Source organism: Drosophila mojavensis, unplaced genomic scaffold (assembly GCF_018153725.1).
Source record: "Drosophila mojavensis isolate 15081-1352.22 unplaced genomic scaffold, ASM1815372v1 contig_16, whole genome shotgun sequence".
Taxonomy (NCBI): domain Eukaryota; kingdom Metazoa; phylum Arthropoda; class Insecta; order Diptera; family Drosophilidae; genus Drosophila; species Drosophila mojavensis.
In genome coordinates this window covers 5,228,617-5,254,183 of record NW_025318693.1, presented here as the reverse complement: position 1 = coordinate 5,254,183, position 25,567 = coordinate 5,228,617, and the positions used below count along the sequence as shown (strand labels likewise).

At 41.4% G+C, this 25,567-nt stretch overlaps 4 protein-coding genes across 5 annotated transcripts; 1 reads left to right on the top strand and 3 right to left on the bottom strand.

The window, feature by feature from the left end:
• Positions 1-211: 211 nt before the first annotated feature.
• LOC6573357 (GILT-like protein 1) lies at positions 212-1,400 on the bottom strand. Its single transcript, XM_001999404.4, has 5 exons — positions 1,094-1,400; positions 901-1,029; positions 676-837; positions 460-597; positions 212-391 (listed from the first exon to the last, which is right to left on the bottom strand). The coding sequence occupies exons 1-5, from the start codon at positions 1,184-1,186 to the stop codon at positions 287-289; spliced, it is 627 nt and encodes a 208-aa protein (XP_001999440.1). The 5' UTR covers positions 1,187-1,400; the 3' UTR covers positions 212-286.
• Positions 1,401-2,905: 1,505 nt separating this feature from the next.
• Positions 2,906-3,928, bottom strand: LOC26528159 (GILT-like protein 1). The gene is made up of 4 exons (XM_015166891.3): positions 3,816-3,928; positions 3,629-3,760; positions 3,256-3,567; positions 2,906-3,187 (listed from the first exon to the last, which is right to left on the bottom strand). The coding sequence occupies exons 1-4, from the start codon at positions 3,891-3,893 to the stop codon at positions 3,086-3,088; spliced, it is 624 nt and encodes a 207-aa protein (XP_015022377.1). The 5' UTR covers positions 3,894-3,928; the 3' UTR covers positions 2,906-3,085.
• Positions 3,929-4,133: 205 nt separating this feature from the next.
• LOC6573358 (ras-related GTP-binding protein A) lies at positions 4,134-5,674 on the top strand. The gene is made up of 4 exons (XM_001999405.4): positions 4,134-4,242; positions 4,315-4,414; positions 4,475-4,859; positions 4,918-5,674. The coding sequence occupies exons 1-4, from the start codon at positions 4,231-4,233 to the stop codon at positions 5,354-5,356; spliced, it is 936 nt and encodes a 311-aa protein (XP_001999441.1). The 5' UTR covers positions 4,134-4,230; the 3' UTR covers positions 5,357-5,674.
• LOC6573359 (beta carbonic anhydrase 1) lies at positions 5,383-8,092 on the bottom strand. 2 transcript variants are annotated; one of them, XM_044007322.1, is made up of 4 exons: positions 8,009-8,092; positions 6,577-6,661; positions 6,314-6,501; positions 5,383-6,245 (listed from the first exon to the last, which is right to left on the bottom strand). In XM_044007322.1, the coding sequence occupies exons 1-4, from the start codon at positions 8,075-8,077 to the stop codon at positions 5,844-5,846; spliced, it is 744 nt and encodes a 247-aa protein (XP_043863257.1). In that variant the 5' UTR covers positions 8,078-8,092; the 3' UTR covers positions 5,383-5,843. The 2 variants fall into 2 exon arrangements, with proteins under 2 accessions (XP_043863257.1, XP_001999442.1); XM_001999406.4 differs by lacking the exon at positions 8,009-8,092 and adding an exon at positions 7,506-7,821 and having other exon boundaries at positions 5,530-6,245.
• Positions 8,093-25,567: the final 17,475 nt, after the last annotated feature.

Genomic DNA, 25,567 nt, shown 5'->3' with positions numbered 1-25,567 from the left:
GAGATTGTAATCACCCTGCTTCTTGGTCTATAAAAGCAGTGTCAATAGTTAACAGTTCGGTTCATTATCAAAGCTAAACTGAAAGTGTACTTATGTGATTTCCGATGGGTATATTCCATTCCTCGTTTGCAGTTACATCCTAAAACGTAATACTCAACCAACTTATCATCAATCAGATTATCAGTTACATATCTCTGACTTCTACAGACAGTTTGATGGTTTATTACAACATTTATTGGTGAGGCCTTGCTGGCCATTACAGATAAATACACAAGAAGTTGGAGTTTTATTGGCAGACAGTGGCTGGCAGCGGGATCTGCTGGCGGAGCAGATAGCAGACGGTGGCCCGGAAGTTGCGCAGCGACTGGTCCTGCAGCTGCTGATTGAATACCTGTTGTTGGGGCCAGTGCGTAATCCAGAGTGAAACCCAGTTAAGACTTCTCAATGGCGCTCACTTACCCGATTGTAGACAATGGTGGGCACAAAGCTGGGCCGATACTGATTCGTGATGAGCTCCGCATCGAGCTGGAGCTTGGTGCCCGTCGGGGTCTTCATGCAGTATTCCACGTCCGTGCGGATGTTGGCCTGGCTGGCACACTGAAAGTTGCGAATAGTGAAGGTCGCTAACTGGTTAAGCAAACTCCGTTGTTTGGTAAACTATCCGCGCATACGCACCTTATCGGCATTTGCATAATTCGAGGCAAACATTTGGCAAACGACGAATTTCACCTGCGCTGCCTGGTCGTTGCTGCTGCTGATGACGCAGCTCTGCAGACGATTCCCCTCGCACTCCGCCGGTCCGTGCTGGCAGTGGAAGATTGCGCCGTTTTGCTCAGACTGTCGAGAAGAGGATCGTATTAGCAGCTGCCTGTCTCTTCACCCTTATCCCTCCATACTCACCGAAGACTTGCCGAATGGCACCAGCTCAATGTCAATATAGTCTTTTAGCTCCTCGTGCACGGGTCCCAGCTGATGCATGAATTTCCTGCTGTCCGGGCACAGCGACTCATACAGCAGAGTTACGTGCAGCTAAAGAATGCAAAAGTCGAAGAAAGATTTGAAATGGAAATCTAAATTTTCCACAACTACTCACCTTTTCAGCTTGTCGCTTTTCACGCAGAGTTTCTTCGGCCAGGCTGCAGCTGAGCACAGCAAAAATGCAGAAGGCAGTGATTAGCTTATTCATATTCACAAAATATACTCAGATTTCTGTTCCGAAATGCAGTATGCAAATATATGTGAATATGTAATGCGTTTCGCCCAATCGATGAGAATCGACCTTCGATGCACTTTCAGAATCGAAAAGTCGTTGTGCCGCCTTCACCTTCGTATGCCTCGAGCCAAGTTTTTACGTCCGTTCAATTCGATTTCAGTTCTGCGACTGAACGTTTTGTCGATTTTTGGATTTAATTTGGACAACGACTGTGAACAGTTAAAATGGGACTCAATGAGCGTGCTCATTCTCTCTACGTCTCTCTCTATTTCTCTCTGACTCTTGCAAGCCGGTTTTTACATTTCTGTTTTAATTTCGGAACTCCAATATCAAATCTTGACGCACAGTTACAGCTTTAGGTGTTAACTGGGTAATGGACATGGGATCAGGTTCTTAATTTAATTCACAATTCGTATACTATTGCCCCCTCGAACTGTTAATTTCCGAAAGACGTTAAGCTCAAAGCCCAGAAAGCGACCGTTAATATGAACAAGTTCTTTTTAACCATTAACCCATTTCGTAGATGCTATGAAAAGAGTTTATCTTTAAAAGCTCAAATTATACAAAATACAGGGTATACATGTAGATAGCTTTATAATAAACCACTTCCATGCTGTAACAACACCTCAATTTCGAGCATGAGCTCTGAAAGAAGTTATTTTATTTAAAACAAGTAAGAACGTTGCAGTCGGGCGTTACCGACTGCGGAATACTCATTCACATCCCATCAACAATTTAGTAGTTAAGTTTCGCTCTAATACTGTAGAATATACAGGTTTTTCCGATTTGCCACGCCCCAACTGGGCGTAGACACCTCATTTTTGGTCAGTTTTTAGAAAGAGATAACGGTACCCTAACTGCAAAGTTTGAATGCTTACTCTCAAAAAATGTGAAAATTACAGGGTATTTTTCGATATGCCACGCCCCTAAAGAGGCGTAAAAATTATTTTTAGGGAATCGATAGAGGAGGCTACCAGTAACTCAACTATCCAAATTTGAAGCTTCTAGCTATTATACTTTAGGAGATATAAACTTTTGCGGTTTGCCACGCCCCCTGTGGGCGGACATATATCCGACAAAACTTTTTGGTCTTGGGTGATAAGTCCGAGTATATATACAAAATTTGAGGTCTCTGCCATCAATAGTGTCCAAAATATAGGAGAATTTAAAAAATCACTATATCTTCAGGTCCGATTTGCCACGCCCCCAATGGGCGTAGACTTATAATTTATCTTCAGACTTTATAGAATCATGCCATTAGCTGACGTGCAAAATTTCAGCATTCTAGGTTTACAACTTTAGGAGATACAGTTTTATCCGATTTGCCACGCCCCCAATGGGCGTAGATATATCCGCCATAGCTCGTGATCTTGGGTGGTCAACGCGGACCTACATACCAAATTTCAGCTTTCTAGCTCTTCAACAAACATGATTTCTGGTATATCGGAAAATGCATTTTCCGATTTGCCACGCCCCTAGTGGGCGGATCGGGAAAATTTTAACACTTTATAAATCGGAGATATACACGAGTATGTGTTCCAAATTTCAAGTCTCTAGCTTCAATAGCGCCGAAATAGATTGCGTTCATACGGACAGACGGACAGACGGACGGACAGCAAGACGGACATTGCACAAAACCAATATACTGATTCACTTTCGTGAATGAGTATAAAAATATACTAGTTCTTTTGCTTCAAGTTCGATTGGTACAACATTTTATTTATAAATTCAGAAAAAATGGTTCATATGAAACCTATAATACCCGATGATAAGTGAACAACTTTCTATACTTATTTATGATTGTTTTTCATTATTTTAGCTAATTAGAAAAAATATATATATATTAATATGGCCGTAAAATCCGAATAAAGTTTAACAATCATCGGGTAATAAAAGATTCTTTTTAACCATTATGTTGCATAGAGTTTGGCTGACTTTCATTCGAGAAGACCGCTGCAGATTTACAGAAAATACCTGTATAAATGTATATAGAAATAAATATAGATATACACTCATAGAACTAATTACTAATGAATACTCACTCCATCGTATACAATGGCAGGTATTTCGCTAAAGCTATATCGATTGGTTATAATCGAAGATTGGGTCTGCAGTTGATTCCCTCTGCCGCTTGGGCGCATGCAGCGCTCTACGTGATCCTCGATATTTAAGGCCCGAGCGCACGTGAAATTCTTTTTCACTGTCAGTTGAAAATCTTTCATTTGACACTTTAGAAATTTCATCTGATCGAATTGGTTCAAGTTGGAGTGAATCGCGCAGTCTTGCATTCGATTGCCCCAGCACTCAGAATCGCCATGTTGGCATGTATGACCAAACGGGGCTGAGCTAGACGGCTGAGCGTGAAAATTAATTAAATAATGGACATTTACCAAGATTTTTGTAACGTAAACTTACTGAGGCCTTGCCATAGGGCACCAACGTTAGATTGATGCACTGATGGTATTTTCGGTAAACGGGCCAAAAGTTGTTGATATAATTTTTGCTATCAGGACAGAGGGACTCGTACAAAACAATCATTTCCAAAGGCTGATTAAAAAATTCCCATTTGAAATCTCTCAAAATAAACTTTTATCAAACTCACCTGTTTTGAACGCTGGCATATTTCACCGTTGCAGTGCAAAATGTGGAGCAGAGCTAGAGCAAGATATAATTTAAACATGTGACCTGATATCCAAACAACTAACAACTATCATGAAATGCAAATTTCAACTAGATTTTATAATGAATTTAATTGATGCGCACTGCATATCAAATGAAATTAATTTCAAAATTGGCGTAACCATCTTATAGCAAGCAGCTTTTGATTGAGTGTAAACAGTACTATACAACAAGCAAAGAAAACTGAAATTTGTTGTTTCACCGTTGCAAAAGAAAAGATTGACCGACCGCCACAATCTGTCGATCCGATAAACGATAAGCATAATTTACATTAACATTTTATTCTGATTGGACCCAGCCTTTTCATTAACAAAACAAACTGCGAAAACAGCAAAAACATGAAGAAAAAGGTAAATAAATATCAAAACTTGTATAAATAGCATTCGAATAGAAATTTAAAGTTTTTGTTGTATGCAAAACAGGTACTACTTATGGGCAAGAGCGGCTCAGGGAAGACCAGTATGCGGTCCATCATTTTTGCCAACTACGTTGCCCGTGATACGACACGCCTGGGAGCAACAAGTAAATACGTACTTATACCGTATCACCCAAACTAGTAACTTATTAATTAACCATCTGCAGTCGATGTGGAGCACTCTCATGTCCGATTTCTGGGCAACCTGGTTCTCAATCTGTGGGACTGTGGCGGCCAGGAAAGTTTCATGCAGCAATATTGTACGCAGCAGCCCGACAACATCTTCCGCAATGTTGAGGTTCTCATCTATGTATTCGATGTCGAGAGTCAGGAGCTGGAGCGCGATGTGCACTACTATCAAAGTTGTCTCGAAGCACTGCTTCACAACTCGCCGGATGCCAAGATATTTTGTCTAGTACACAAAATGGATTTGCTTGCCGAAGAACAGCGTGATCTTGTGTTTAAGGTGCGCGAGGGAGATCTCATAGGCTTATCGAAACCAGGAAATGTGACGTGCTTTCGCACCAGCATTTGGGATGAAACACTGTACAAGTAAGTGAATATATAGATTCATGAAATATTAATGGCTCATCGACCTTTAATTCCACAGAGCTTGGTCGTCGATTGTCACGATGCTAATTCCTAATGTAGCAGCCCTGGAGAACTCTTTGACCCACTTTGCCAATGTGATTGAGGCGGACGAGGTGCTGCTGTTCGAGAAGGCAACCTTTTTAGTCATCTCACACTGTCAGAGCAAAAAGAATCGGGATTCGCATCGGTTCGAAAAGGTTTCGAACATCATTAAACAGTTTAAGCTGAGCTGCTCCAAGCTGGGGGCTAAGTTCCAATCGATGGAGGTGCGCAACAATGCGTTTGCCGCTTTCATCGATACCTTCACCAGCAACACTTACATCATGGTGGTCATGTCGGACCCCAATCTGCCCTCGGAAGCGACGCTTGTCAACATACGCAATGCCCGCAAGTACTTTGAGGAGCTGGAGAATCCGAATAACGTTGGCACGAACCACCACAACCACAAGTACCACTGATGGACTGTCGGATTGTGTGATTGTCGTTAAGTTTAATGTTAAACCATTTCTGTTACTGTCTGTTTTCCGTTACGAAAGCACACGGTTTATTGTTGCACAGCGAAAGTCTAAATGCTTCCCAAACCATGCATATACATATAAACATATATATATATATAGCGAGCGGCTTCTTGTTCAGCGAACGAGTATGGGCCTTAATATTTCCTACATTTATAAGAGCGCTTTATACACTAAACCATTAGGCCTTAAGTTGTATACAAGAACAAACACCAAACTATGTAAAAAGAAACATTTATAAATACAAATTTCTAACCATAAGACATATTCATATATACATATAAATGCCACATCTAATAACACGTATACATAATATGTATATCGAGTAACAAATAGGGAACAACTATGTATATAAGACCCAACATCGCGTTGCACATATCACAGACACATAAATCGAAGGCACAGCTGGCTGAGAATCGCATTGGCCGATCTAGGAGTAGAACCGTCTCACCTCCGCAGAGAGCTGATCTACGCTGGACTCGTCCACGGCAACGAATCGCTTGGCTCCGCGACTAAAGTAGTAAATATCACCAGTATAAATATCGAACCAAAGCGCGTGTATGTGCAGATTGTGGGATTCGAGGCGTGTTTTAAGAAATCCGTATGACGCAATGTTCGACATCTGTTGCAGTGTGTTAATCTGTGATAGCTTGTCCTCGACGGCAAACTTTTGCTCCTCGTCTATATAGGCGACGAAACGGCGCAGCGGCGTCTCCGAGGAGAATATGAGAGGATCCTTCATGCCCGCATCGCGCCACTCCTGAAACTTTTCCAGGCTGGAATTGGCGTGCGTGCACATCCAGGAACGCAGTGGAGACAGTCGACGATTTAGCTGGAATATTGAAAAGGAGATTCAGATATTCCTTCCAATTCTCTGCGACAAGTTGGACCCAAGCTTACCTTGGACGCAAAGTCGGGATCCCGCAGTTGATACAATAGATTCATGGCCTTGCAATCGCTATGTCCACACACAATGATGTGCCTGATGTCATTCACAACGCACCCCAGCTCCAATGCCGCTGGCTCGCAGCTGAAGTACTCGTCCTGGAAGTGCTGGGCATGCGGTATCAGATTTCCCGCGTTTCGCACTAAACATGAGAACGAGGGCAGGTGTCAGAAAAGATATTGGTTTAGTTGTGATTCGATGTGTGTGTCGTACCCACCCACAAACATGTCGCCAACGTGTGTGTCCGTGTATCTCGTGGGTATCATGCGACTGTCCATGCAGGTGAAGAACACGGCCTTCGGCTGATAAGGGCAACGTTTAATATTAGAACAGATATCGAGCGCTCAGATTGGATAAAATATGTATATTTAGTAACGCAGTTTGTGTTCAAGTTGTCAATGTGTCAATTTTTTGGACATAAGCCAAAGTGCTTGATGGGATATGATGAAATTGTCAAAGTCAGTCTCTCTCTCTTTCTCATGGAAAACAATGTAAACATGCAGGGCATCGAAAATCTGATATACTTCAACAATTTGCAAGGTAACTTAAAGTGAGCCTGAAAGCTTTTTATTTGTTAATATCTATATTAATTATATTAATTAACAAAATATTTTGGAAAAGTAAAAGCACTCATGTTAAACGTTTAAAAATAAACACAAATAAATATTTTGCACTTGAGTAAACTCAACCGGTTAGCCTTTGTTGTTTGTTTACCAAAATCTGGACGATCTGAGAGCGAGAGCGGCTGAAAGAGAGCGGATGATGCCTGTTCCAAGAGTGTAAGCTCTAGAAGACCCTCAGGCATACGCTGAGGCATTTTTGAAATGCCTTTTATGACACATGCACAGAGAGTGTGTGAGAGAGATAGAGAGAGAGAGGGGCAAAGCAACAGCACGCGAGATAAGCGTGCTACGAGCTTCTCTCGAAGTGTCTGGAGTTCAGTTTGGTTCGTCAAGCCATAAAGACTGTGATAATTGCCCACACAACTAACAACAACAAGAAATCGCATGCCGCACTAGTCGCAGTTATGCTTCAGTAAATGATTATTTGGCTTAGCTAATTAAAAAACAGCTCGCTCAATGACAAATTAACAAATTCAGTGACCGCAAGGGCTTTGTGCGAGCTCTCGAAGGTGCAGCCACTCACCTCTGGATGGTCGCGAACTTTTTGAAATTCCTTGACCATTTGCTCTCGGGTCGTGTTGCGATAACGCATAATTCCTCTCAAAATGCGCTCCATGATGTGCGACTTATGCTAATTACGCCAACTAGTTGATAAGCAGTCCTAATTTTGGCACTATTATTGAATCCACTTGGAAATGATTTCACATGTGTTGCGCTCAACTGTTCGAGTCCAATTGGAATCGCGTCGCAGCACCAACCAAAACTGTCGGCGGAGCATTTGAAATCGAATTGTTGCTTCTAAAACACGCGACGACTGCGGCGAGAGAGCAGCGACTGTTGGCAATGTTGACAGTCCAGTTGGACTCTCAGAGAGCGTTCGCATGGCGAGTGGAAACTACGCTCACGACTAGAATGAGTGCTTAGGCTATCTATTCAGTGAACGCCGTTTTTAATGTATTTTGATATATTAGTAAAATTACAAATAATTATTAAATATAGGTAATTATATTATATGCTTTGGTATACTTTATTTTTACACTTGAATGTGTCTCCGCCTTCTCTTCGTATCTTTGCGTCGTGAGCACGTGAGCACATTTTCTACTCTATCATAGCTGTTCCACTCGCTCAGAGAGCGACCTTTGCACGTTTTTCTATCAGAAAATTGAGGGGCTCGCATATGGCTGATGACGTCGCGCGTCAGCGATAAATTGCGTCTGCAGCAACGAGAACGAGAAAGAGAAAGAGAAAGAGAAGGAGAACGAGAACTAGAACACACCTTAACTGGGCCACTGTCGAGGCGCGTCGCGGCCCTCTTTTGTGTCAACATGCTGCAATATTTGCTCTGTAACTTTGTAGCTTGAGGCAAAAATGAGCGAATCAATTGCATAATTGAATCGGGAAGAGGCAGCTAGCGAATTTCCAGACAGACAACACCCAAATACACTACATATGCGACATATGCGACACTTATCAGTGTAGCTGATACGATTGCTGTTGTTTATTTTATGGCTTCCTTGAGCGCTGGACACGGTTTCTGATGTGCGTTTCATTATCATTAATAGAAACTTAGATGATTTGATTTTGTTCCTCATCTATATGTATGTATGCACGCTTAATCAAAAATGACTATGCAAGGTCATTGGGTAATCACTTAGTTATATATTTATTAAAACAGGGTGTAGTTCAGCTAGAGTCGTGTAAATATGTATGGTTTATAAATAGATATGTATTTCTATTTAACTGGAAGTTTTTTTTTTTTGATGATTTATTAAAGCCATACGGGGTAGTTTAGTAACCCCTTTGTGTGCTTTTTTACTATTCATTCAGCCCATTTGGGCGCGCCGGCTAACTTAGTTAGCAGTTGCAATATTTACAAATATTAACTGGAACTAGAAATATGTTTTCAATAATCATCGGTAGTTAGAAATGTCTTCCCTATGAAGGGATTTTCAACTGAGCCGATTAGCAATTTACAGTTTAGGTACATGATTTTATCTATACGATTAATATGTGGCATAAATGATATAATATAATGGTAATGATAAGATTTACTAAGTATTCAATAATACTTTCAAATACATGTGTGAAAAACATAGAATTCGTCAATTGAAAATGATCTTATATTTCCTTTCGGATCTGATCTTAGCATATTTTTAAACCACTACTAAAATGTCAATAATTATAAAAAAAAAACAACATATTTTTATTTCAAATATCAATTTTCTCCATTCTAAAATATTTACAAACGTATTTAATAAAAAAAAAAATAAAATAAAATAAAATAAAAAAAAATATTTTCTTTTATGTAACTCAATCCAATTCATATATTTCACCATTGAATTGCCTACTTTTAGGCAGACAGAAAAAATGGTGAAAGCTTAAGTTTGTATGTATATTGTTAATAATAGGACGTCGACCGTTGTTGCTCGTAATTGATCGCCCTTTGTAGAGAGTGAGTATTTCATTATACTGGGTGGATGCCGTTTCCTGGAAACGTGCGTCGCATCTTTCATTAACCATTTAAGAATTTTCTCAGGCCTTTTTGGAGTCTGAAAGTGGGTTACACACCTGTAAGAGTAAGAGAGGCATTCGCACATCCAGTGCAAATATTATGAAATCCCCCGTAACAGAATGAAAGCCAACAAAATTTCAAGTTGCTGCCACAGCCCGGGGGGTTTCCGACAAAATGCTGTAGTGGAGTTGCGGAGATGGAGAACAGCAACAGCAACAGCAACAACAATAACAACGGCAACAACAATAATAGTAAGCATTTCACCAGCTCGAAGGCGAGTCGAAGCCCAAGCAGATTCACTCTTGATGATTATAAAGTATTGTTGTTTTGGGGGCACTCGGCTCGGCTTGGCTCGGCTCGTCTCTTGTTTTGCTTTCCTTTCATTATCGAGCGGCAAAATATTGGTTAAACAAGCAAAAGCAATGAAAACGAAAGAAGGAAGAGAAGAAAGAAGACAAAAAGTAAATTTGTCCAGGGGGGCAAGGAAAGAAAACCGCAGCGTGACCAACAAATGATGACGATGGTGCCAGCATCTGCATCTTTTGAGAAAATCACGATTATGATGATGATCAGGCGGGCAGAACACTAACGCTCATGCTAAAGCTCATTACAACTGCTATCAAGTGGAATCATCGTCATCATCATTATCATCATCAGAAAATGAAGATATAGCAGATAGGGAAGAGGCAGCAGTAGCCAAGGCAAAAGCGTGGGTACGAAATAATGAAACAGAATCGCCAGCATGACAATGATTACCCGAACAACAACAGCAACAACAACGACTGAAACTGAAACGAGAAAAGAACCGCAGCAGTTTACATAGCCAGCGCACAGCGGGAGAGTACGAATGGGAATGGAACTGGAATTGCCACTCGGCCCTCAGCAGCCCCTCGCACTCCTCCTTTCACTCTAGTGCATGTGTGTGTGTGCGTCTGTTTGTGTTGGTGTCTTGGTTGCTGTCAGCTTTCAAGAATTTGGGCCAAAGCAGCGAACATAAACAAAACTTGGATGATGATGGTTACTTAACAGTGTTGAACAATAAATGAGGTAGATAACATATGCACAAGTCTGCGTGATGGGTGCGTGCGTATTAGTATTGTGTAGGTGTTGTGAAATTCTGAGAGGGACAGAGTGAGGGAGAGGCAGAGAGAAAAAGAATGAGCAAGATGATCATTTTATTGCAGGTGCGCTGGGATTTACCGATTGATTCATCAAGTGCAGCTCTTAAAATCGAATTATAAAAATATCCTTTTTTCATGTAAGATGAAATATTGTGTTCTTAATTTCAAAAATACTTCACAATTGTATGATATAGAGATCTATACGTTATTTAAGTCTCTCATCCTTAAATATGGTTATATATGTATGTATAACGAAGATATCAAAAACTCAAAAGCAACAAGATAATATATAAATTATACAATAGTTCTTTTCAGTGGAAAAACGTTTCTTTGTTATGCATGTAATCAGATCTCTTAAGATTCGTGTTAGTCTTTCGCTCCCAGCTAACTAACCCACTAACTGAATTGATGAAATGATGTCATTGTATTTTTTGGCCAACTTCTTTTTGGGGTTTCCTAAGCATAATTTATATGGGTGTTACCTGTACGCTGCTCTCGCATGCCCTTTCACCACAGCCTTACTCGCTCTCTCTCTCTCTCTTTCTACGGCTGCCATTTGGCTTATGTGGCTCTCACTCGCACAGACACAGTTTGCAAATGAGTTGGTTGATTCTTTTGGCTGACTTTTGGTTGAGTTAATTAGTGAGTATCTTTCCTCTGCACGCACATAGCACCAACAGCAACAATAACGCGTTTTGGCGCTGCCTCGCTGTATGTGTGTGAGTGTGTGTTGATACGTATGTATGAGGGTATTTGTATTCGTAATGGCGGCATTGCTGTTCTTATTAGCGTTGTATGGCTCTCTGCCGCCAGCTTTTAAGCTGCCTCTGCTTCAAAAGTGGGTCAGCAGCGTCGTTAAAGCGGTGTGTGTATGTCTGTGTGTGTCCCTGTTTGTGTGTGTGTGTGCAAATTAAATATTCACAGCGTTGGTTAAGCAAATAAAATCTCATTCTCAGCTTTGTTGTAATTGTTGTTGCATTTCGTTCTGTGCGTGTGGCTTTGTGTGTGCCTGTGTGTGAGTGTCTATGTGTATGGGTGTGTGTTGGTGCCTGGAGTAACTTTTATTTGTTTATGCGTCTTTCGGCTTAGCTCACAATCACAATCGGAATCGACGATCGCGCTGCGCATGAAAGTGAATCAGAATGCTAACAGTTTATGTTGCTGCTGCTGCTGTTGTTGTTGTTGCTTTTTCTCTTTGCAACGCAAATGAGATCAAAAGTGGGCTTAAGTCGCATCTCTTTAACCTAAATATGTCAATTCAGTTGGCCAAAACGCGCTTTATTCGCCTAAGAGCAATCGGCGACTGCGTTTGAATACTTAACACTTAAACGAAATTTTTAAATTCTTAATTGAGTTGCAAACAGTTAAAGCTAAGCTATGATTATACAGTATCCAATCTACATAAGTTTAAATGATAAAGACTTGAGCATGTATATATATTTTGGAATCATTAGAAATAAGCTAGAGAAATAATGAAAGCCGATGCATATAGTTTAAATTAATAGTTTTTTCTTTTGTTTTGTGCCTTAATAGGATAACTGTTATAGTATTTTTTTTTCCGAATCAGCAGATGCTACAGATTAGTAGGTACAGTTATGACTATATTTAGATAGTTATACAAATTTTGTTTTGTTTTTAGATTTATGCACATCACATAAATCTAAAAAAAAAAAAAAATTGAATTTGCTTAAATAAAAGTCGATGAAAATAATCGAAGTTTTTTATTTTTATAAATAATAAATTAATATGTATAAATATTTGTATAAGTTTTTTATATAAATAAATATTTGTATAAATTGTTTAATATGGAAAAATATATATTCATTTCTGTAACAGAAACTGAAATCATCTTTATATATAGATATTTAAAAGAATATTTCTTTTCTTTGTTTTTTCATCTTTTTCTTCCACTTGACAAGCCATAAGAGTTGAAACAGCATTTCTATTGTTTTTAAATATTTGCAATTTCTGAATCGCCAACAATGTGAATTTTACCTCATTCTATATTTATGTTTCTTGTTTATTATGTTTGCATAGCATTTCTTGTTTTATAACTGTTGGTGTGGACTCGTGAAAATGTTGTGAGGCGCGTCAATGCGGGCCAGATTTTGTGTTTATCTGGCTTGTGGGCGTTGCTTATTATGAGTTATGTGAGATGTAGATGTAAATGTGCTGCTGGGCCGGCTGGCTGGGCAGTCAGCGCGATCTGTCAATGAGCCGGGAGCTATAAAGAGGTGTGCCCTGACCCAATTTGAAGCGGCTCTGTTATTTACTTACGCATGATCTCAGCGGCTGCTGTCGGCCTGATTGCCTGCCTTTCTGCCTGCTGGATGCTCAAGAACTGATAGGCATTGAGTATATTAACGCCCAAACAGATTCGGCTCACTGATGATGATGCAAAAGTGTTTTAGGCCATAAACCTGGTATAACAAAACGCCCACAAATATTGGAAAGAAGCGCTGAACCCCTTTCGGACTGGGCACAGGGTCGAAGATGTGGAAAGGTCATTAAGTAAAATGCGCTTTTGCATAATTTGCCATAGAAGGCAAGACAAAGGTTGATCCGCTTGCTGCTAGGTGGCCGAGGCAGGGTCCAGGGCCAGGGCCAGGCTATGCCAGGTAGGCATGCAGATCGACAGACATGTCAAAGGACGGCAAACAGTGAAATGCGCGAGTTTACGACAACAACGACTATGCGACGGCAGCGACGAGCGCAGTTAAGTGGAAACAGTCGGCCAGCACGCCTTAGAGCGAGACACGCTCAAAATGACATTTTATGGCCATGACAAAAGATGACAGCGTCGCCTCTTCCTCTCTTCCTCTCTGCCTCTCTGCATCACTGCTTCGATGTCTTTCTCTTTCTTTTTGTCTTGGACTTTGTTGTATTTGCATCCGCAAACTCAATGTGTTGCAGTGGCATTTGTTGTTCTTGTTGTTGCTGTTGCTGTTGCAGTTGCAGTGGCTGTCCATTTCTTGGCAGTCGTAAATCAAGCGGCAATGTTTTGCATGTGACATAAAATTGACCCAGTTTCAGTTTCAGTTGTCAGAGAGCAACCCGCAGCGCGACCAACTCTCCAGACACAAACTTATGCAAAACTCAGACCTCACTCAACCCGTTAGAATGTCTGTCGTATACTTAGATTGACGATAGACGATAAATGTTAGATGACCTATGACCCTGAGTCTAATTTAGTCTGTTAGTATTCTGTAATGTATTGCATAATATCAATATGACACGCATAGCTCCTTATATCCTTTTTTTCAGGACACACGCCTCGCACATGTGTGGCACAACAGCCTTGACAGCAAATGCAACAGAACTCGTCAACATCTGCTGTTTTATGCGCTAATGTCTGTGATTGTGTAACTGTATATGCATTACAATACAAATTCGTCATGTTCATAATTCAAATGCTAGATTTCATTTTCATGAGGTGAAGCAATACAGCAATAGATCAAATCAAATGAATCAAATCTGCACCTGGAACTCATCGGGAACTAACTATGATTTTTACAATACATTATTATCCTTTTCTATTTTGCTTTTCTATTAATATTCTCTTAGTTTGTGATTTTCTAGTCTAGTAACAGTCGCTTGCATTAGAAACCCCAAAAAGGAATCATAACTTTACGTTCGTTTCCTAAGTCTTCTGATATTCAGCATGAATCATAGGGGTAATTTTATTAAATTGCCTGATTTCTACATAAGTCAAACTTAATTGAATTAGTTAATGACGACAATTTGGCATTCTGCTTACATCTTATTTAAGCATTTCTCAGACTACATATATTCACCGTCCTATTGGGCTTCCCAGTGCTCATAATGAGTGGAGCCCAAATTGCTAGCTCTGGGGCAAAAATTGACAAAAACTGTTACTTTCACATTGGGGCAAAGTCAAGATTAGTGCGAAAGCAACAACATGAACAGCAGTCAGAATCACAAAAGAAATGTAATAGATGCTCATTTGCTGGCACAACGACAACAATCATAATGGCTAAAGTAAACAACAACAACAACAACAACAACAACGACAAATAGGGCTAATTATGCGCACACTTTCAGGCAGGGCTTTTTTTCTAGTCTTTAATTTTGTTGTGCTTTTATTTGCAATTCGCCGCGTTTCAGCAAAAAATGCTCACGAATAAATTGAGAGGCCAGACAATGCAAAAGAATCACGTCGTTATAATATATATGTGTATACATACATATATATATTGTACTCTCTGCCGTTGAGCATTGTAATGGGATTTGCTGCTGTTGCTGCTGCTGCTGATGTTGGGGTTGTTGTTGTTGCAGCAGCAGAGGGCGCACTTAAATGAAAGTTGTTTCAGCACATTGAAGTTGCTCCTGAAGCTCATATCATGTGCTGATCAGAGTTATTTCGACATTGAGAACTAAATGAATGTAAATTGGTAACGAAGTTCGGATCATCGATTAATTAGGTTACACAAGTCAACGATGATTATTAAGTCAAAGTACAGTAAATTTTGAAAAATATATACATATATGATATATTGGCATTTGAAATATGCAAGAGAATAAGAATTAGTGTCAGAGCTTAAAATATGCCTTGATTTAAAAAAATAAATATTATGATAACATATAATTAGTTAGGAAAACGATACGTTGAAGTTAGCTTTAATTTCTCGTAATCAAGCAAACTATATTTTTCCAATTTCATTTTAAACTTATATAAAATGTATATGAAAATCTGTAGAATTTTCTAATTTAAACTGAATTAATTTAATTTTAAATTAAATCAAACAATTCCTTTCAATTGCCGAACCGAACCATTATTACATTAACTTTTTAAGACTGGAAAACTTGAAAAAATAACCTATTGACATATACCAAACATATATTTCATCAGAATCAACCCAAATTATAAAAGACATGGCAGTCAAAATAAATTTCCAGATATGTATGTCTTACAAATTATAGTTATTTAGGGCTCTCGAATCTTTTTGTTTTGTTTGTATCGTTGGCGCGTGACTTGGCTGGGAGTGCGAGCTACTTTACGTGGAGCTACTTGGGTCATGCTTGTTAAACTTTTGGTTCTGTTCCAAAAAGTATTTTGGGCGGGTGTACCGACTTTATGATTGATAATTAAAATTTGGCTCTGTTTTTGGCTGGCTAAGTACGCGTAGTTACGCTCGGCTCGCTTTGCTTATGTGTGGCACACACACACACACACACACACACATATGTAAAAAGCAGAAGAAGAGGAAAAAAATATAACATATGAAAACGTGACACCAAATGTTGCACTACATTTGTAGCTGTAGCTTTGGCTGGAGCTGGGGCTTTGATGGGGCTCCTGCAGCCGGATTTGAAGTAGAGACAAACTGGAGTCGCCTTAAACGTAGAGTTGCTAAACGTGTTGCACATGTTGCCAGGCAACTATAATACGTACATAATAACATTTGCAGTCGCTGCCAAAGCAGTTCCTAGTTTTTTTCTCCCCTTTCTTAATCAAAACACTTAACAACTTGTAAAATTCTCTCGCTGCTGTTGACACACATCTGTCAGGTGAGCTAAGTGGGTCAATCAGAAGCCAGCAGTTAGCAGGCAGCGATGTGGATGCACAGCAGCTGGAGCTTGGGCTGGGGCTGGGGCTGGGGCTGTGGCTGAAGCTGGACTTGCAGCCGCAGTCGCGATCTTGTTAATTGTTTTTGATTGCCGCGTTGATGTGCGCACCACCAGCTAAATAAAGAAAAAAATATATAAGAAAAAATGACGATGATAACGATGATTACCGTTTAGCAGCAGTTCGCTTCAAGCCTCAGCCTTGCTTCCTCTTCTTCCAGCCGCCGTTGCTTAACAATTATTCTAGTTGATGGTTAGGCCCGGGCCGCATTTTGCACGCTGCTGCCATTATATGCATTATTAGACGGACTTAATTATATTGGCTCGAAGCACTTTGCAGCTGGCGACAATTCTGTGATCATTTCTTTCAGATAGAGCTGTTGTGAAAGTGATTTGGGACACGAGGCTAGCTCGACAATCAATGCAAATATTTGAAACAAAACAAAGCAGAGTGTGTAATGTCTTTAATTATTTTTTTAAACCAGAAGCGCTAATTGATGATTGCTTATCATTCGCAATGCAATTTGTCAAATATGCGATATATCAGAGATATTTATTCACCAGAGTATTATGAGCTGCTTTTATATACTCAACCATGTTTAAGCTAAATATTAATATGCATCTTATCTTCATATTCTCATTAATAAGAATCAACTTCACAGCTCACAACTTGATGCATAAGTGACATATATTAATACATATATACATATATATACTCCACACATTGCAACGATTTGGAAAGTTAACAAGTTTTAAAGATTTTCAGCATAAATACATACATGTATGAAGCTGGTTGATAAAGAAATTTCGTATCTGTTGTCAAGTGCGATGCGTATTTCATTCTGTAGCAATTTGATGTAATTAAAATTTGTTCTTCTTACTTGCCCTCAAAAGCAAACATGTTTTCAGCGCATCTCATCTGATGGCACACGCATATTGTTGCAGCACATCCCTCGTGTGTGTATGTGTGTGTGTGTGTGTAGCGTGGTACGTGTTGAAGCAATTAGCAACGGAGTGCGCTTATCGCATATAAAAGCCAGAGATAAAATTCAGTCAGCACCGAGCCATAACCAGAAGCTGTGGCTCTGAACGTTCCGAAGAGAGTCATGCCCACTTTTTACATTCAATAAAGTTTTAACGAGACTTGTTAACAGAGCCGCCGAATGCATAAATAATTATAGAATTAAGCAACAATTTCAGCAAGTCGTAAAAGAGCAGCACAAAAAGCCAGTTGAAGCTCGCAGCAAGACAATTAAATTCAATTTGTGGCCACTGCTGAGAGATGGCCATAAAGCTGGGTTGGCCCACGTCCGTGGGCAACAGCGGGGCCTGCGACGGGGGCGGAGAACAGTTATGAAAAGTACTCAAAGAAATGCATACAGATAATTTGCCCTTTGTTATTTAATTGTCGGTCTTTGTGAGTTATATATCAATTGAGCGTACGGTAAATCACGAGGAGCTGCTGTCCAGAATCATATAATGACAGAGCGTGGAGCACGACGAGGGGAGCCAAGAGCATAATTGGCATCTTGAGGTATGTATTTGATCTACGCCACTGAAGCGTTAACGAAAGCAAAATATAAATGTGTGTGTGTGTGTGTGTGTGGGTGTGTGTGACCACAAAGAAGGTATGCAAAGAAAGAGCCAACAAGAACCTACGCCTCGGCCATAGTCACATGTGGCTCACATGTATTTGGCCACGCCATTAGCAAGATCACAAAATCCAAATGTAACTGTCACTTTCAAAACGGAACATAGACGATATGTCAATAGGAACTCTGTTGCAAATTCGCTGGCATTTGCATGTCAATGGCGACGCCCAATTAATAGCATTTAAAGTTTGAATATTTGCCGCATATAACTATATATGGAATGTGGCTGTGTGTATAGAAAGCATTTCGTTGGCATTGAATGGGCTTCGCCTGTGCCAGCAGCTAAACAATCATAAATAACAGCGCACAATGAGCGACGGAAGCGGTGTCAGAGGAGAGACACTGAAGAAGAGACAGACGGAGAGTCAATGTGTGTGTGTGAGTGTGTGTATGTGCATGAAAAAACTAAAAGTCGGTCATGAAATCGCAAGTGACCCACTTGGAGGCAACAGCGAAGACGACAGCAACGGCAACAGCGCGCAACAGCAAGAGCAGCTAAACGAAAGACTCAGGCAACGAACGCGACGACGCAGCAGACAAATATGACAAGCTAAAGATAGAGCCACTGCCACGGCAACAAATACAAAGACAACAGCCAACAGCCAACAGCTAACAGCCAACAGCCAACTAGCCAGTTAGATAGACAACAACGCAAAATAAGGAGGACACCATAATTGGCAAAACTAACACACATATAAAGAGAGTGACAGAGTGAGAGATAGAGAGAGAGAGAGAGAGAAAGAGGGGAGTTTTGTGGCGATAGCGCTTGGCATGAATGGAAGCCAGATACCATAGGCCTGGGCCTGACTAACTAGTTGCTGTTGCTCTTGTTGTTGCTGTTCGGCATACTTGGCCAAGCCGGACTTGCGACTTGGCTGTTGTATGCGTCACTAAACTTGACCAAATTACACAAGGAAGTTGCCAGCCCCACGACGAGTCCCCCGTCTCTGCCCGCATTGGCAGCTCGGCAATTTGTTTCGACTGTCGACAGCGACGTGTTGGCTGCACCTCCCTGAGTCGCGTTCCCAATCCTGATCCCGATGCCGTTGCTGTTGCTGTTGCCGTTGCCGTTGCCGCTGCAAGTGTCCATTAGACATTGTGCAATGATGACATTTGTGGGTCTCTGTGTCGGCGTCTGGCTCCGCTCTCGGGACAGCGGACAGCAGGTTAAGCGCCAGCCGTCACTCAGCCACACAAAGCCGTTGGCTGAGGCGGAACTCAAGCTAAGCTCATCATGTTCAGCTTGAAGTAGGTGTGCGGGCGTCGTTCCCCTCTTTTTCTTAATTGTGGGAAAACGGCTAAGTCAGATGAGGATCAGCTAATGAATCCTACAGTCGGCTGTAAAATGCTGCACAGGATATCGTTGGCAACTGAATAGAGGCTGCGCTTTTAAACTTGTTTATACCCTATATACTATAACAAATGAATATCTTGTGATGCATGTACATACATATATTTTCTGATAAAGATGAATGAGCTCTGATCAAGCACATGCGAAGAGGCACTTGAATCATGTATCTTATAACGTGTATTCCTTTTCAGTATAATGCCTATCCAAGCATGCAAACTCGAGCGTGCAAGTATGTAGGGAGGTGCTTGGATGCCGCTCAAAGCTCACTTCAAGCTTGCAGCTGTAGACATTGGCTCAGACTTGGCTTGGGCATAGCAGCATAATAGACTTGGCCTACATTCACCAGCACTCACTATTCTAATCACACACACTCACACACATATATATATATATACACACGCACACCCATCCACTTACAATGCGAACACTTTTACTCTCTGCACATTCGTCTAGCTCCATAAACATAAACATATAAGCATAATCATGCTTACTCATGATAATCATGCCTGATGGTTGTTTTCTGCTGTCTGTTCGCTGTTCACTGTTGGCTGATGGCTGATGCCTGCTGCTCATTACCATGCCAACTACTGCTACCAGCAACAATAACAATTATAATACCAACTGACTTTAACTAGTTTCCACACTTGGCCTGGTCTAGTCTCTGTCTGGCTGCCCCTCCCGGGGCTTTCAAGTCTCCGTTCTCCGTTTCTGTGTTGCAGGCTTTCAACTTGCCCGCACAATTTTCCATTTCCATTTTCTTTGCGAATGCGGTCGCCAGCTGCTCGTAATTAAACAAACTAAGAAGCTGGAAACCAAACCGTCGACTTAAGCATTTTAGGCGTCCACTCGTACTGCGCCCCAGCACCGAGCTCAAAGTTTTAAGCCCACTCTTAAGTGCGCCGAAAAGTGTAGCTAATGGATATTATTGCCCAGCTTTAGTGAATGTACCTATAAAAGGTAAAGTACCTGAAAGCTCCAATAGTACCTTGTATATATCAAAATATAAAAAACTTTTTGATTTGCTGATCGCATATCAATGCACAGCTCAAGGGAATAAAAACAAGCCAACTGAATTTATAATATCTCTCTGCATGCTGAAAAATGATGGGAATTTATTATCGAAAGCTGTGTTATCAGATATATTTCAAAGAAATTAATTTAAGAAATGCTTTGCAAATTCTTTTCCCATGCTATGAAATATGACTGTCAAAGGTCGAAAGGGAAAACTTTTCTTTTTCAAGCTAATTTTGAAATATTTCTTTAAAAGTTTAGTGCAAACGTGTTTCACAGTTTAAAAACCTCAGTTTTGCATACATTCATTATCGTCACATGTTTATAACGCCCACTAGTATTATAATCGAAGAGAATCTTAGTCCAGATCTATCTAAAGTGAGGCTTTAATAAATAGAATTGTAATTAGTTGTGAACACAGTGGGACAGCGGCGTCGGCGGTTCCAAAACTTAAAAGCAGCACGCACTCTCACCCATACAAACGCACACACACCCATAAGCACACAGGGACAGAGACTGAGAGAGAGGCAGACAAAGAGACAGAGAGAGAGAGAGACGGAGACCAGATAAAACGTTTTTCGAATATTTTGAATAACGGTGCATGGAATACCAAAATCAAATCAAGTGGAAGCGCTGGCCCGGCCAGGCCCCAGCGATTGGGGACCGAACCTAAAGCCAAACCCCAACCCGAAACCCACTTGAAGCCCACGGATCGACAACGCATATGAATTTTTTTTCTCATTTTTGATTTTTGTAGTCTTGGCGATGGCAACAAGTGCGCCGGAAAACCTGTTGGCCCATATCACGTACTACGCGTACTCCTTCCCTTCGGACAGTTGGCTGGGACTGGCACTGAAACTGGGGCCCGGGCAGAGGCCGTGGTGGAGGCGGGGGCGAGCTCAGCATAAAACGTTGGGCGGCCTGGCGGAATTAATTATGTAGCCCAAAGCTAAATTATATGCGAAAGCAGAAAATTCTCTTTCTCTATCTCTATCGCTGTCTCCGTCTCTATCTCTGTTTCAGTCGCAGTCTCAGTTTCAGTCTCTGTTGCTGTCTTCAAATTCTTCTTCCAGCCACCCGTTGCCCCCTTTTTACTTAATCTTACAATGCGATGCGAAACTCGTTTGTGCATTTAATTTATGGGCGCGACGCCAGCAATAACAACAATACAGCAACAGCAGCAACAACAACAACAACAAAGATGCATTGCACTTGTCGAGTGGTGCGAATCTTTTAGGCAAACGCGGCAAGACTTACCTTTTGACTACGCACATTGGCAGAGCCACAGTGTCTCAGTGTCTCCGCGACTCCGCGTCTCAACGTCTCAGCGTCTCAGTCTCTCCATCTCCAGCTCCAACTTCAAGCAAGCCATCTCGGCCGTATCGTAAAATTGTCAGTTGAAGTCGCCGCTGCGATGCGAGCCGAGCACGTGACCCAATTTGGTTCGGGTTTGTCTTCTGCCTGTTCAGCTTGGTGGGGTGGCTGTGGTGGTGTTGATGATGATGCTGCTGCTGCTGCTGCTGGTGCTGGTGCTGGTGCAGTTGGTGGTGCCTGCAACCACAAGTGGTTAGCTTGGCAAGTCTTGTGCATCTCCTTTGCCGTGGCCACATGTCCACTTTAATTATGTTGCGCCTTTCATAATTGGGTTAACTTTGTGAGGCAAGCGCAACGCGGACGCTGCCGTCCCCTGTTACAGTTGCAATTCCGGATCCAGAGCGACGCCCAAAGGGGCACAGCCAGACGACATACAAGACTTTGCTCATCGGCTGAGAACTTTTTGAAAGGCGCATTAAATAGCTATCAAGCAAAGGCCAAAAACCCGAAACGATTCGGGACAAGCGTGACTATGCGAGGCTTGCAGATAATAAGTGATAAATCTAAATTGAAATTTTATTAAAAATAATAACAAAAAATAAATTAAAATAATATTTAGTCGACTCAAGATTATAAATTTAAAAAGTTTCCATTCCCGAGTAAATGACTGTAAGCGGAACATCTACATCTGACATTTGAATGATTATGATGCTGGTAATATGATCCGAACAAGCTTTTTCGAAAGCCAATTCGTAATATAATACACCACTTAGTATTTTAATTAGCACCCTTAAGACGTATCAAAATCAAAAGACTTAGGCAACGAACTTAGCCCATTGTATGCAGTTCCTAATCAGGAGTCGAACCGAAAGCTATCAAGTTAGCCCATTTGTTAGACTAATAGGAAAAACAGCTGGCAGCACTCTCCATGCGTATCTGACAGATACGACAGAGACTTTGTTCGACATTTAATGGCAAACTGATTGCAAAGTGACACAGAAATGGGAAATGGGAAATGGGAAACCAAGTTCGATGCAACTGGGCGGATGCCTATGCGGATCGGTAGCTGAAGCCCAGGCGTAGTGCAGCAGCTGTACTTTGGATGCTGTGCAATGGACGTTGCTAAGGCTTTGCGGTTGCAGCGCTAGTAATCGAGCCCCGGCGAAGCCTCGACTGTGACTGTGACTGTGAATGTGATTGCGGCTGCAACTGTGACTGCCACTGCAAATCGATTAATTTGCTTCAGTAGATTGTCACAACGGTAACCCAAAAGCCCCCCAACCGTGCAGTGCAACAATGCCTATGGCAATTAAACAATTAAGGCGCTTAAACGGTAACCCAGCCGAGCCAGAGCCACAGCCAGAGCCAGAGCCAGAGCCAGAGCCAGAGCCAACGGTGTTGGTGACGTTGACGGTGTTGGTGACGCTGTACCCCAGCCCCAAACCTACCCAGACTTCAACGGCCCATTACGTTTTACTGATTATCAGCATCCAAAGCTGCCGACTATTCCACGTTTCCAAAGATCTGCCCCAACCAAAAATTTAATTAAAAAACAGTCAACAGATATAAAAAAAAAAAAAACAACAATAACAAATCGATAGCGAAGCAGGGATGCGGGGATGAGGGGCCATAGAGGAAGGGAACACACAAAGCGCTCAGTCATGAAGCTGCATCTTCCACAGTGTCAGCCGAGCTGAGCTGCAGGTGGCAGCGAGTTGTCTTTGTGCGAGTTTCTGTATCTCATAGATGCAGCAAAAGTGAAAAAAGTGCCGTTGTCTGTTGGCTCGCTTTAAGCTCGCCGGTAACCGTTATACAAAACGCTGCGTTGCGTTGCGTTATGATTTCCAAGCGTCGTCGTCGTCGTCGTAGTCTCTTTTATTTTCGGGATTCTGTTTTCAGATGGTTTTTCGGCCGTTATGCTGGCTGTGCTCGTTGGGACTGCGATTGCTGCTGCGCTTGGGTGCCCAAAGAGCGTTCTCTTTGTCTCCAGCCCATAAAGTTCACAATGCGCAATTGTTGCTGGGCTTGTTACTTTGACGGCGGCAAGTTCGTTGCCTCAGTCTTTCGTATTTTGAATGCAATAAACTCGCCAGTTATCAATAAAAATCGCATAAATATCTTTGCCTGAAGCGGAAGATAGAAATGAGACTTAACGGAAACCAGAGAAAGACTTAAATCAAATTGACAGCGATGCATGCGTATAAGATATATTCTATATATTTTTAGCACATGTGATGTTTCATAAAAGTATTTGCTCCTTTTTTATACCTTTCATAATACCTAGAAATTATTGACCTAATTAGCTGTTGGCCTGTCCCTAGCACCAGCTTCCCTCCATCAGCTTTCAAACTATTGATGAACTATACTACAATATATTAGCATTTCCTTGCTTGAAATTTCTAATAAATGTTCAGGTTTTTTTTTTTTTTTTTTTTTCTTTTTTTCTTCTTCGCCTTGACTGCAATGCAACTTCATTAGAGGCTGGCAATAGAAAAGCACAAAAAAAGAAAAAACTTGTCGCCCATTGCCATGGAAAGAGTTAGTGGGGCGTTCAAGCCGACTGTTTGCAGTGCATTGTCTGCTGTCTAGTTGCCAGCCGTGCTGCTGCCACAGCGACTTCGATGGCGTTGGCACCCCTGCTCCATGCCCATGACACCTCGGCGGCGGCTGCAGCTGCTCCCGTTGCACCTACTCCGCATGCGGCGCATTGCATTTTGGGGGCCATTGGCAATGTTAATGGTGTGCATTATTTTGATGTTTATTTATGTTGCTAGCAGCACACATCTAAGCACACTCACACACACACACACAGACTCACACGGTTCGGTTACATGTGGCCAATGCAATTTGCATTTGCATCTCAATTGCTTTTTGCATTGTTTGTTTTGCAGTTGTCGTTGCTGTTGCTGTTGTTGTTGTCATTGTTGGTGTTTGTGTTTGTGTTGCTGTTGCTGTGGCTGTTGATTATCTCTCTCCACACACAGCTGCGTTTGCGATGCGGATCCGGTTTTCGTTGACCCACTTCCGGTAGGCAGTTGCGGGCTGCCAGTTGCCAGTTGCCAGTTGGCAGTTGCGTTCTGCTTGACCTTTGTCTCGCCCTCGCCTTGGCTTACACACACTGGTTGCCCACCCACAGCAGCCGCAGCCGGGCTCCATCATGATCTGCACCTCCGCACGGTCACCGACTCAGCCAGATAAGACGCCTACGCTTTGCACTACATTCATATTTCGTTGTCGTTGTTGTCTGTCGGTTGCCATTTCTTCAGCTCTTGCCTGTAGATCGTTCTTTTTCTGTAGCATTTTGTTTATTATTTCTCTCTCTATCGCAGCTCTATCTAACCCTATTCCTATTCCTATACCTATCCCTATTCCTCGCTCGCGCTCAGCTCCTACATGGCAATTTATTTAGCATTTTTATTGTGCTGCGTTTTGTTGCTCTGCTTTTTTTATGCCTGCCATCCATTTTTATCGTCTGTCGTTGTTTGCTGTTGTTGTTCGCGTGTTATTAGCCATGATAACTCCCCCTCCCCCCACCTGCCCACACTAGCCCACGACTTGCACTTCTTTTGTCTTCAGTCTTCACGCCCGCACCTTGGCACAGCATACAACAAATTATGCATGCAAAAATTACCTTCTTCTTGTTGCTGTTGTTGTTGTTGTTGCTCGACCACTCCTCTTCTTGTTGTTGCTGTTGTTGTGCATGTTAGATTATGAGAAATTTATGCAATATTTGACATATATTTGGCGGCGTCAGCGCAAAGCCATTTCAGTAATGCTCTAAATATGATTGTTTATATATCTTGAAATTTCTTGCCTTTTACAAATTATTTATGGTTTACGCCAAATGAAAATTTAATATATCAATGCAAATATTTGTATGTATGGAGTAGCCTCTGGCTACAATATATACATACTATATATAATATACAATATTACTAAAGCCCAATCATGTATTGAATTAATTTCTTTAGTTAACGGAATTTTTAATGTATAAAGTGATTAAGCTAAGTAATAAATATTTTTAATATAATATTTAAA